Source organism: Silurus meridionalis, chromosome 7, assembly GCF_014805685.1.
Source record: "Silurus meridionalis isolate SWU-2019-XX chromosome 7, ASM1480568v1, whole genome shotgun sequence".
NCBI classification, from domain to species: Eukaryota; Metazoa; Chordata; class Actinopteri; order Siluriformes; family Siluridae; genus Silurus; species Silurus meridionalis.
In genome coordinates, this window is record NC_060890.1 from 13,884,500 (window position 1) to 13,895,272 (window position 10,773).

The 10,773-nt window shown below is 39.7% G+C and overlaps 1 protein-coding gene across 18 annotated transcripts in view; it reads left to right on the top strand.

The window, feature by feature from the left end:
* tcf7l2 (transcription factor 7 like 2) overlaps positions 1-9,940 on the top strand; it is a 76,173-nt gene extending 66,233 nt beyond the window's left edge. The window contains exons 8-14 of one of the 18 annotated variants that reach the window (XM_046853486.1): positions 257-397; positions 521-680; positions 801-908; positions 1,937-2,000; positions 2,694-2,744; positions 3,941-4,013; positions 7,482-9,940. In XM_046853486.1, coding sequence (XP_046709442.1) covers positions 257-397; positions 521-680; positions 801-908; positions 1,937-2,000; positions 2,694-2,744; positions 3,941-4,013; positions 7,482-7,929 — 1,045 coding nt within the window. In that variant the 3' untranslated portion in view covers positions 7,930-9,940. Of the gene's footprint in view, positions 1-256; positions 398-520; positions 681-800; positions 909-1,936; positions 2,001-2,693; positions 2,745-3,940; positions 4,014-4,611; positions 4,685-7,481 lie in introns of all 18 variants that reach the window. The other 17 variants (XM_046853488.1, XM_046853490.1, XM_046853491.1 and 14 more) reach the window with 17 other exon arrangements.
* Positions 9,941-10,773: the final 833 nt, after the last annotated feature.

A 10,773-nucleotide genomic window follows, 5' to 3' on the forward strand; every position in this document is an offset into this window, starting at 1 on the left:
CAGTTTAATGAATTTTATGGAGAATTGGAGGGAGGGATGAGGAGACCCCACTGGATCTGAACTAAAAATATTCAGAATCAGTCAAGTGGGCAGTGTGTGATTGCATTAAAAATCTTAAAATGCATATTAAGATAATTTGTCATCTGCAGTTTTCCCTTAATTTATAGCTTTCTAAGTAACATTGTGCATGAATGTACTGTGCATGTGTGTGTATCAGCCCCCATTTCACCCGTGTCCATTCTGACGATTTACACAGTCTTCTCTCCTCCAGATTCCCTCCCCACATGTTGCCCCCCCACCACAGTTTGCACACCACGGGCATCCCGCACCCTGCCATAGTCACGCCTAACGTCAAACAGGAGTCTTCTCACAGTGACATCAGCACACTCAACAGCTCGTGAGTTCAAAAGCAATACACACAAACAGCTTTGTTTAAAATATTGAATTCATTTTTAATTCAAACTGCCATCAATGCCAGCACTCGTTCCCCCATGCCCATAAACGTGTTTCAAACCAACAGGAAACATCAGGACCAGAAAAAGGAGGATGAAAAAAAGAAGCCGCACATAAAGAAGCCTCTGAACGCATTCATGTTGTACATGAAGGAGATGAGGGCCAAAGTAGTGGCAGAATGCACACTGAAAGAGAGCGCAGCTATCAATCAAATCCTGGGCCGAAGGGTGAGAGCACCAGGATGGACACACACACAAACACAAACACAAGAGCACTGAAGTTTGAACTGTTTGAGTGCAAAATGTCCTCAGTGCTTTAACATTGATCTATTTTCTGTATTTTATCAGTGGCATGCACTGTCACGAGAGGAGCAGGCCAAATACTACGAATTGGCCAGGAAAGAACGACAGCTACACATGCAGCTCTACCCCGGCTGGTCAGCACGAGACAACTATGTATGTTTTTAAGTTTTCAGGCTTCTTTTCAAACATTCAGTTTGGAGGGTGTTTATATGGCTTTCATTATCCTCCACCATCTATATTTCCAGCCATATATACCTCCAAAATACAGGGGTCTTCACAGATTACTAGTTTGTAACTTTACCATCTCACGGTGTGATGGTGCAGCTCGCTCTGAGTGGTTTGATTTCAGGCCTATGATGTATCTTTGTGCATCCACAACTCAGCATAGCTTCTCCTCTGTTGTACATGTACTAAGCCACGTTCTCATTCACTCTCAACTGCTTTTATTAGTATTCCAGTGGTTCACCTAAAAAACGAAAGACAAGCTCAGATCCGAGTAATTAAATAACCGCAGGGCCTAAATGTCTCCCAGATCTGATGAAAGAGAATGTCTTTCCACAGCTGAGACAGCAGCAATGGGGGATGACCACAGCGTTTTAAGGCCCAGACAGAGTGCAGCGCTGCTCCCACGTGCCTGACAAATCGCCCTCCGCCCAATCTGTCACTCCCACTGCTGGCTGATGCCTTGCAGCCAAAGCATAGGCAAAAAGATCTAAACTAAAAGCGCTTTAGTTTGATAAAATGCAGCCTCTAAACAAGCATGTTATTAAAAACAAGCTCAGGTTCAATAGCTCAACCTTGACCTGGTCAGTGGACAGTTGCATGTTCAGCTAAAGCCATGAGCAGGTGAATCAACATATGAGCAGTTAAAAAGAGCGCTCTTATCTTCTCTGTCCCCCCTAGTAATCTGACTCTTTCAAAGAAATCTCAAGAGCACTAAATTATTTCACAACACAGGGAAAATGAAGGAGTAGCTCGAAAACAAAGTAATAAACACAGAGAAATGCGAGAAGGACGAGAGAGAGAGGGAAAGTTGCGCTATGGCCCGCAGTGGCATTCCGCTCCTTCAGGCTCGTGCATGAATAAATGAATGAGTAAAAGCACGGCTCTCTTGTTCAGTTTGTGTCTTGGCCTTTTCTTGCAATATAATAACTAAGGTTCCTGTCTATTTCTTTTTTTTGGCTGCTAACCAACAGGGGAAAAAGAAGAAGAGAAAAAGGGAAAAGCAGCAGGCAGATGGCAATGGTAAGTGAGATGCAATTATGTCTCATATTAGAGCAGATCCATCATCTGTCACAAGGGTGACATCTCAAAGATAAAAGTCCAGCTTTTTTTTCTCTTCATCCCCTTTTTTTTTTTTTGCCTGCCTCATCTAGTATAGAGTTATGCTACCCAATGCAATATTTACATGTTAGACTGCTTGTTATCCCCCACCCCAGCCCCATGTCGAGCACTAATAACATTGAATATGCATGAATCCCACACCCCAGCACGTCATCCCTCCTAGCAAAGCCCCCTCGCCAGCATTTAGCATAGTGTGAGCTCTGTGTATGTGCGTGTGTTAATTATGTTACTGAATGAGTGTTGCTCCTGTGCCAAATCTGACCATGCTGCCGTGTGTGTATGTCATGCCACTGGCCTGTGCTTCATGTTTGTCCTGTGTGTATTTACCATAAAGCTGCGCCTGCTGCATGCCTCAGACTGATATAACAAATCAAATAAATAAAAGAATGAATGAAAAATCACCCATGTCTTTAAATTAAGGAGGTTTGCTATTTATTTTTTGCTTCATTTGACCTTCTTTATAATGCTCTTATCTAATTCTTGATCTTTATTGTGAGATGTGAAGGAGAAATGCGAGTAATGATATATTTGCGGTCTTTTTTCCAACATGGAGCCCTTTTTTGAAGACCTCTCTATCTGTTCTTTTTCTTCCAGAACACAGAGAATATTTTCCAAATCCTTGCCTTTCACTCCCTCCGATTACAGGTGCTAATGTCATTTTGAGTCTTAAATTACTAACTTGCCTTTCTTTCCCCTCTTCTAGTTTATTTAATATTTTTAAGCTATCTACCTGTGTGCAGTATATTGTATTTATTCATGAATAAATAATTTTAGCTAATTTCTTCCATATTCTTATTGCTCTGTATTCATTTATCCTCCAATTGTCTTTCAAGAACGAACCGCTTTTGTTTTGCTCTATACTGCTCACTATCATTTTGCTCATGTCTTTATTCGTTTCTTCATTCAATTAATTTTTACTTGTAAAATTAGCGCTTTTAACAATCGACATTGTCCCAAAGCAGCTATTCAGTTTCACTTTCCTCTTGCTTGAAATAATACATCTCGTAAAGATGCTTGTACGTGAAGATTCTAGTCATGTTAAAGTGTTTCCTTTTGACAAACACAAGTTACACAGTATATTTATATTTATATATATATATATATATATATATATATATATATATATATATATATATATATATATATATATATATATATATTTATAAAACATTTTTCCGAAAGAAAATCAAATGCTGAGAATAACCAGAGACATTATCAGGGTAAACCTCCTTAATCTGCTGGCTTCAGTAGTTTGCCCGTGCAGCTGCCTGCTCCTTAGCATGATGTTTTGCTGCCAGCCTTCATCTTCATCTTCACATCTCTACACACCGGCTGTGAGAGGTTGATGAACGCAGGCCAAAGCTCCCAGCAACCTGCACTATCTGGCTGTGTGACTTTTCACTGGCTGCAACTAATCAACAGTTTGCCACACTATCCCCTCACATCCTTCACAAAAGAAACAGGCCTGCAGCAGAAATGTAATCATATATGCTGCATTACATGCCATTAGCAAACACGCATATCTGAATGACAAACTTTCTGTTGCTTTGCTTATTCTTATTTCTATCTGCATATTATTCTTTTGCTCTAATTTTTACTCATTGGTTTCTAGCTTAGTTTTTTCATCACTAATGTCTGAAAACTCACATGAAATTGCAAGTCTATAAAAAGAATACTGCACAATTTAACAATTAATTTAAATCTTTGGGAATAAACAGTATTATAATGCTGTGACTTGGAGTGATTTAGATTCATCGGTTTCCCTTTTTATTTCCCTCCCTCTTTACTTTGTGGTCATTTCTCCTTCCCTCTGCTGGCTTCTCCTCCCTTCATCGGCCTAGACCTGAGTGCCCCTAAGAAGTGTCGTGCACGCTTTGGGCTCGATCAGCAGAATAACTGGTGTGGCCCCTGCAGGTGTGTATCTGGTGTGCTGGCAGGTACACTAGAGCAGGTGACAGCTGGGAAACTCTTACACTGGCAACTCTTCCCTGTGTCTGCATCTCGCAAGCGTCTCTCTCTCTCTCTCTCTCTCTCTCTCTCTCTCTCTCTCTCTCTCTCTCTCTCTCTATCTCTCTCTCTCGCCACGCCACCCCTTATGCTACCAATCAGCTGCTTTAGCCGCTGTGAAGCTGGGTCATGCCAACAGACATAATGGTGTATGACTGCTTTTTTTTTGTGTGGGGGTGCACTTGAATGAGTGAGTGCTTTCAAAATGCAAGCAAAAATTATTTGGCACAGATTGGCATTGTGTATGTGTATATTTATTAAACCTACACAATATGATATGAGGAGAAAAAATGTGAAATAGATTGAAATATGACATAAAAGGGGACGTGGCTGAGAAGGGTTGGAAGGATTGGAAACGGCTGGTAAGTGTTGGGGAAGTGCCGTGCCAGTGTCCCCGGCTGAAACCTATGCTCTAGCTACATGTCTTGTTTGTCCAAATGATGTGTCCATATTTTTTTTTTTTTTGTTTTCCTTGTGTTTTTGTGTCTACCTTTTTGGCTAACAGATGCAAATACCCCTAAGAAGTGCCGTGCCTTGTTCGGGCTCGATCAACTCAGTTTATGGTGCAAACCCTGCAGGTATACTCTGAGAGGCACCTTTGGGAAGGATGTAGATCATAATGATGATTATGAAAAGATGAAGATTCATTTCTTCTTACCGCTTTTACTGTTTGTTTTCCTTCTTCTAGTCTTTTTTAGTGTTGTATATGTTTGGCAAACTGGTTGATTCTGGGTATCTGTCACTCTCCCTCTGACCGAGATGTGTTGTAATAGAGCAGCTGAACTCCTGGGGCAGAAAGTGGAACTTTCTTTAGCTACATGCCTGTTTATGATTATAGTCATGCATCATCTATAGTGTATATTTGACTTTATCTTGTGCAACACAAATGATTGTTGTAAACCAATTATTTTATCCATTTTCTGCCCTATGGTATATCTCTGCCATCAGAACTGTCTTGAACAACCTTCTGTATAAACTTTGTTGTGATGTAGCCTCTTGTCCTCCCTACTCACCCCTACCTCTCTGATAACTCTTTACTCAGCCCCTACCTCTTGTCTTTCTGTTCTAACACAAGCAGTCTTTGAATTGGAAATATGTTGATGGTAGGTATTTGTTTCTGCTAAGTAATACCCTTCTCTGTGTCTCACTTTGTGTCTCCTCCATTACCTGCCTTCACTGCGAATGCCAGATATTTGTCCTGTTTTGTTGTGTTACACTTACCTGTGTTGTTTGTAGCAAACTTTCATCCTGTTGTATCTTTAAGTCCAGCTTAAATCCTTCTGACTAATTCATTTGATGAATTCATTCACACTCAGAATACTCAGCCTAGAAAGGCAGACTAGAATGGAGTAGTGTCCCTAAAAAGTAGCCTAGGTGTGTGTGTTTGGTAGCTTTGGGAGAAGCGCTGGTAATTGTGGCCTTTATTCAGGGAGCTTGGAGGTTAAAAGATCCCACTAGGCTCGGTTTCCTGAAAGATGCATCCACACTAATTCCCCTAGAGATGCAGAAATCAATAAAGAACAAGGGGAGATACTTAGAATCAATAGGGCTCTTAAAAATGGATATTAGCTTATTTGCAGCCTTTTGACAGGCAGTTAGTGCAGCACAGTACGTTGGCATGTGAACAGTAAAGAATGTTCCAAGGAAAGTAAACTGCTACAAATGAAATTCCACAAAATGAAATACAACGTAATTGAGACCATTCTTTCATTTCATTTGTTAATTCCCCATATATATCCTTGAAGCCACACACCTTTAAATACTCTTTACTGTGCTGTATCATTTCTGTCCCAATAGTGACACACTTTTTATTGTACTTCTTCACAGCTTTCAGCAAATAAATGCATGTTGTGCATGTCCTTTAGCCATACAGGGTATGCATCTGGATCAAACGTCTGCCTCTTTCTTCAACTCTATCCATTTGTTTCCCGTCCCTCACCCTTTCCTCTCATCTTAAATGCGTCTCCCAGACAGTGTGTACTCTTGTCCTTGTCCCTCTGGCTCTCTTTCTCTTACTTTTGTGTCAATCCTATACTTGCTATAGACCAGGCAGGGGTATAACTTAAGAAACAATCCTCACCTGGATTTCAACAGGATTTTTTATTGGCATAAAAAAAAAAGTTCACATCACTAAATTCACATCTTTCTTCACTCCATAGCTCCCCCTATCTTTCCGTTCTCATGTTTACTGTTTGTTTTCCTGTCCCTGTCTTACAAACCTGTAAGAAGCTGAATAGCTTAACGTGGCCTTAAGGCATTAGGATTTTTGGCAGGGGTATGAGGTCAGGTCATGCTAGGGCAAGGTACACTGCGGGTTTTAGCTCTCTTTCCATCTCTCTCTCTGGTTATTCTCTCTTTCCTCCTGATTCAAAACAGGGTATGCATCCAAGCACCTAGGAGACATTGGAAATCTCTCTCTCTCTTTACTTCTCTCTTTATTTATCACTCGCTCACACTCTCACTCAATATCTCTTGCTTTCTTTTCCACTCGCACCCCTCTCGGCGTACTGGCTTGGTGCTGCTGTGTTTGCCCGTGTGGCTGGCTGGAATGGCTGGCCGTAGGCGTAGCAGACGAGGGAGGGTCCTGACCCGAGCAGAAATGCAAACATGGCGGCGCGACCTCTATGCACAACACTCACACACATGTCTTAGGGGCAGGCTGAGAGTAGCGCATCTCCTCTAACCTCTTACCTCTCCATCTGAACTCCCCCCAAGGAACATGTAGAAAAAAGCAGTAAAGAGACATGAAAAAAGGAAGGCAAAAAGAGGAGTGTAATAATTCAAGCTGATGTGTAAACCGGATGGAATCCCGTGCGGTTTGCCGTGCTGGGGTGGAGTTCTTTGTTTCAAGCTCGTTCTGTTATCCTAGGAAGAGAAAACAAAGAGAGATATAGTGTTCACCTCTTTGGCTGTGTCCCTCTGAATCTCAGAGGTGGTTATTCCTCTAAATTCCTCACCCTAGTGCTTCTTGTCATTGCTTTCCCCATTTGTCTCACTGTCTCCTCATCTGGCATCTGTATTTCTGTAGCTCCTTTTCCTCTATGTCTGTCTTCTTTGCATGTATGATACTGGATGGAAGGTGAAAGGAAGTCAGTGGCAGAGAGCCAGTGCTCAGCTGCTCATCTGTTTGTATTGGCATTCTAAGAAACCAATAGCATCCAATTATATGTCCAATCTATATGTGAAAATGATTGAACTTTGTTCAGTCGTGCTGAAATTGGCACACTGACGGAATACCATATGTTTGTGCATAGCTGTATGATGTAGGACGTGCATTTAAGTGGATGCTAAGGGTTTCTTAGAAAGCCTACTGAGAAGTTGTAACATACTGCCAAGATTATGTAGGAGTTAAACAAGCATGCTCTCTGTTTGCAGGAGAAAAAAGAAGTGCATTCGCTACATTCAAGGTGAAGGCAGCTGTGTCAGTCCTCCCTCTTCGGATGGAAGCTTACTAGAGTCGCCCCCATCCTCCCCCTCCATGGTCCCCAATTCTCCGCCCTCGAAAGAGTCCAAATCACAGACTGAACAAATGCAACCTCTTTCACTGACTATGAAACCGGGCCCTCTGGTCTCATCCTCACATCACCAACACCACCACCTGTCTATGGTCCCGCCTCCGCCCTTAGCTCTGCTGGACAACTCAGGGGCAGGCAAAACCCCAGGCCCCGCCCACAATGGCTCCTTGGACCCTTCAGACGTGTCTTCGTCGCGCCCCTCAGGCTCCTCCTCCTCCCAGCCTACATCAGCGTGCCATTCCCATTCTCTGTTGCCCAGCTCTGCCCCAACGCAACCGCTTTCGCTCGTAACCAAGTCAATAGACTAGGCTAAACTGGCTCCGATTTACCAGCTTTCAACTCCTCCCTTCTGTCTGCTGACACTCAAGTTTTTTTTCCCTTTTTTTCCTTTTTCTGTCACATGTGGCTTTGGAAATTAGTAAATTCTTTTATCAAAGTTCATTGGTCAATATTTGACCTGTCATTATCTAAAATAAATGGAACTATTATACTAATAATAATTTTGATGATAAAGTAAATTGAGTTGTAGAGTATAGATATATAAGTCTGCCTAAATGTAAGACTTTTTTTTTTTTTTTTTTTACTGTGCAACAAAAAAAAAGCCTGTTATGTAAACTGACATAGACATGTTAAAAGACAGATATAAAAGTAGTCTAGGTGAGGATTCAGTGAGCCCTTTTCTTAAAGTTGGTTCTTCTTCATTATTTGTATTAAATACGAGCTTGCGAACCAATCATTTGACACCTGTTCAAAACATGGAGGGCACGAGGACCGTGGAGACACCCTTCTCCAGCTGAGGAACAACTATAATTGTGATGTTACTTGTTCTTGTTTAAATGTACAGAAATATTTGGGGGGTTACTGTGTTAATATGCATTGTTCCATTGCGTTGTCTATTTTATTTTTTTGTCATTGTTTACCGTGGGAGGGTGGTTGAGGTGGGTTGGGGTGGGTGCTCTCAGTTGGAGGAATGTTTGGGCGACTGTTGTAAGGGTGGGTGTGTGGGAGGGTTTTGGGGGGGATTGTGGTATACAATACAAAATTTCACAACGCTAGGACCAGTAGTATTTATTGCTTTAGAGATTGCTTGTTGTATCCTGTATATTGTCCCTTTTTGAAATATTTGTTTTTCTTAATACATTGTACAAAATATTCTTCTTTTTTTTTTAAGTAAGCAACTCATATATATATATATATATATATATATATATATATATATATATATATATATATATATATATGATCCATTTGTACAAGGAGGTTTTGAAGTTAAATTGTCTTGTTTGGACATTTTTTTTTGTTTTTTTTTTTTGTTTTTTGTTTTTTTTGCCGAAGACCAGAGTTTCACCAACACAGTGTAGATTCTCCAGAACAGATGTATGCACAACTTAATAAAAAAATTAATAAAACATATTTAAAAGCCATTTTTCAATAGGAGAAAAGAAAACTTGAAATGGGGATAGTAAATACTGTCTGTTAAGTAATTGGTTTTCATCATCTAAAGCCCATCCTTTTTCTTTTTTTTTTTTTTTTTTTTTTCTTTAATTTATCTCCACTGGACTGTAGAATTGTGTACAGATTTTCTGTGCCCGAAATTGTGCAAATTTTCACTCCCCTTTTACAATGCTGTAGGCTGTCAGGTTTAATTTTTTTGGTTGGTTGTTTTTTTTTTCTTTTTTTTTTCTTTCACATTTTCTTTTTTCTCAACCATACTTTGCTGTGATGTTACATAGATTGCTATGTATGTAGTATAAATGTTGCTATAACAAATGTGTTTGGTAGCAGATTGTCAAATATTAAAATTTAAACTTAATAAAAGACGGACATCATCATACTGTATAAAAACCCTCAAGGGCCAAATGATGTATATTAGGAGGTTCATAAAAAAACTATTAAATAACACAAAAAACACACAAACTGCCACTTTTAAGTACACTACTACATATAGGTAGATAGAAAAAATAGGCATGTTGATGTTGCAAGAAGCTGTAAAAAAGCTACAAGAGAATCATCCATTCGGTGCCATTGTAGTTGACATGATGCGACTGTAAGCCGTCAATCTCTTCTCTGGTTTATTAAGATGCTAATGATGAATAGTTTGAATGTTTCCTTAACGGCTGTGATGTTCCTGTTCTATTTTATGCTCTTAGCTTTTATTTTTGTTTGCTTTCTTTTATTTTTGTTCTTGATTTTCTTTCTTTTTTTATTTAGTTATTTGAAATGGTTCCCAGACCATGTTTTTGTAATGAATAAATGTTTATGCTGTACAGTCTCTGTAGCATGCAGTTCTGTATTAATAAAAGCGACTTAGTATGTGCAGATTAGCTTGTTGCCTTGCTTTTTCTCATCGCTCTCTCTCTCAGACCCTTATTTTATACATATAGGCATTGTTACAGCATGGCAGTGTGGCATCCCAAACACACACACACACACACACACACACACACACACACACACACAGCATTTACCTACTTTTGTATAAAAAATTGCATCTAAATTATAGACAGCCCTTGTGTGATAAATGTTGCTATGTAAAGAATGATTAATGATATCCAAGCTCAGTCAAATCCACCTGAAAACAGTTACGGCTCTCATAAGGGGGAGGGGCGCACATATATTTTCGGTCGTCACAAAACTGTCTGCATCTGGTTTCCTTTTTAGCAGGATTCAGTAGATATAATTTTTTTTCTGTCTGAATCTATGAGGAAGAAATCATTCATTCTGAATTTATTGAACAGTTGATCTAAGAGTTTACTTTGTGTTCTGTTTTAATTGTCCTCAAAAGAGCTCTAACATTTTTGTTGTTGATTTGCAACCTTCCTTGTTTGGATGAAACAATTTATAGATGCACTAAAAATTGTGCGCTGTAAATGATAGTTCAAGTTGTTGTAACCCTGGTTAATTTGATGATTTATTTGTATTTTTTTATTCGGGTAATTTCTTTTTTCTGTGTGGAGGGGGAGGGGGTGGTTCTTTTCTTCGCTTCTCTGGCTTCAAGGTTTTTTTGTCTTTAATGCACTCTGCTAAAAGATAAATAAACCAATAATGGCTTTCTTTTTAAAGATAGAGATATCAGGAGGCATAGAAACAGCAACCCGTTTTCAAAAGTTTTATTCAGTTTAATTTCCCGTTTATCAAAACAGAAGTGTTTC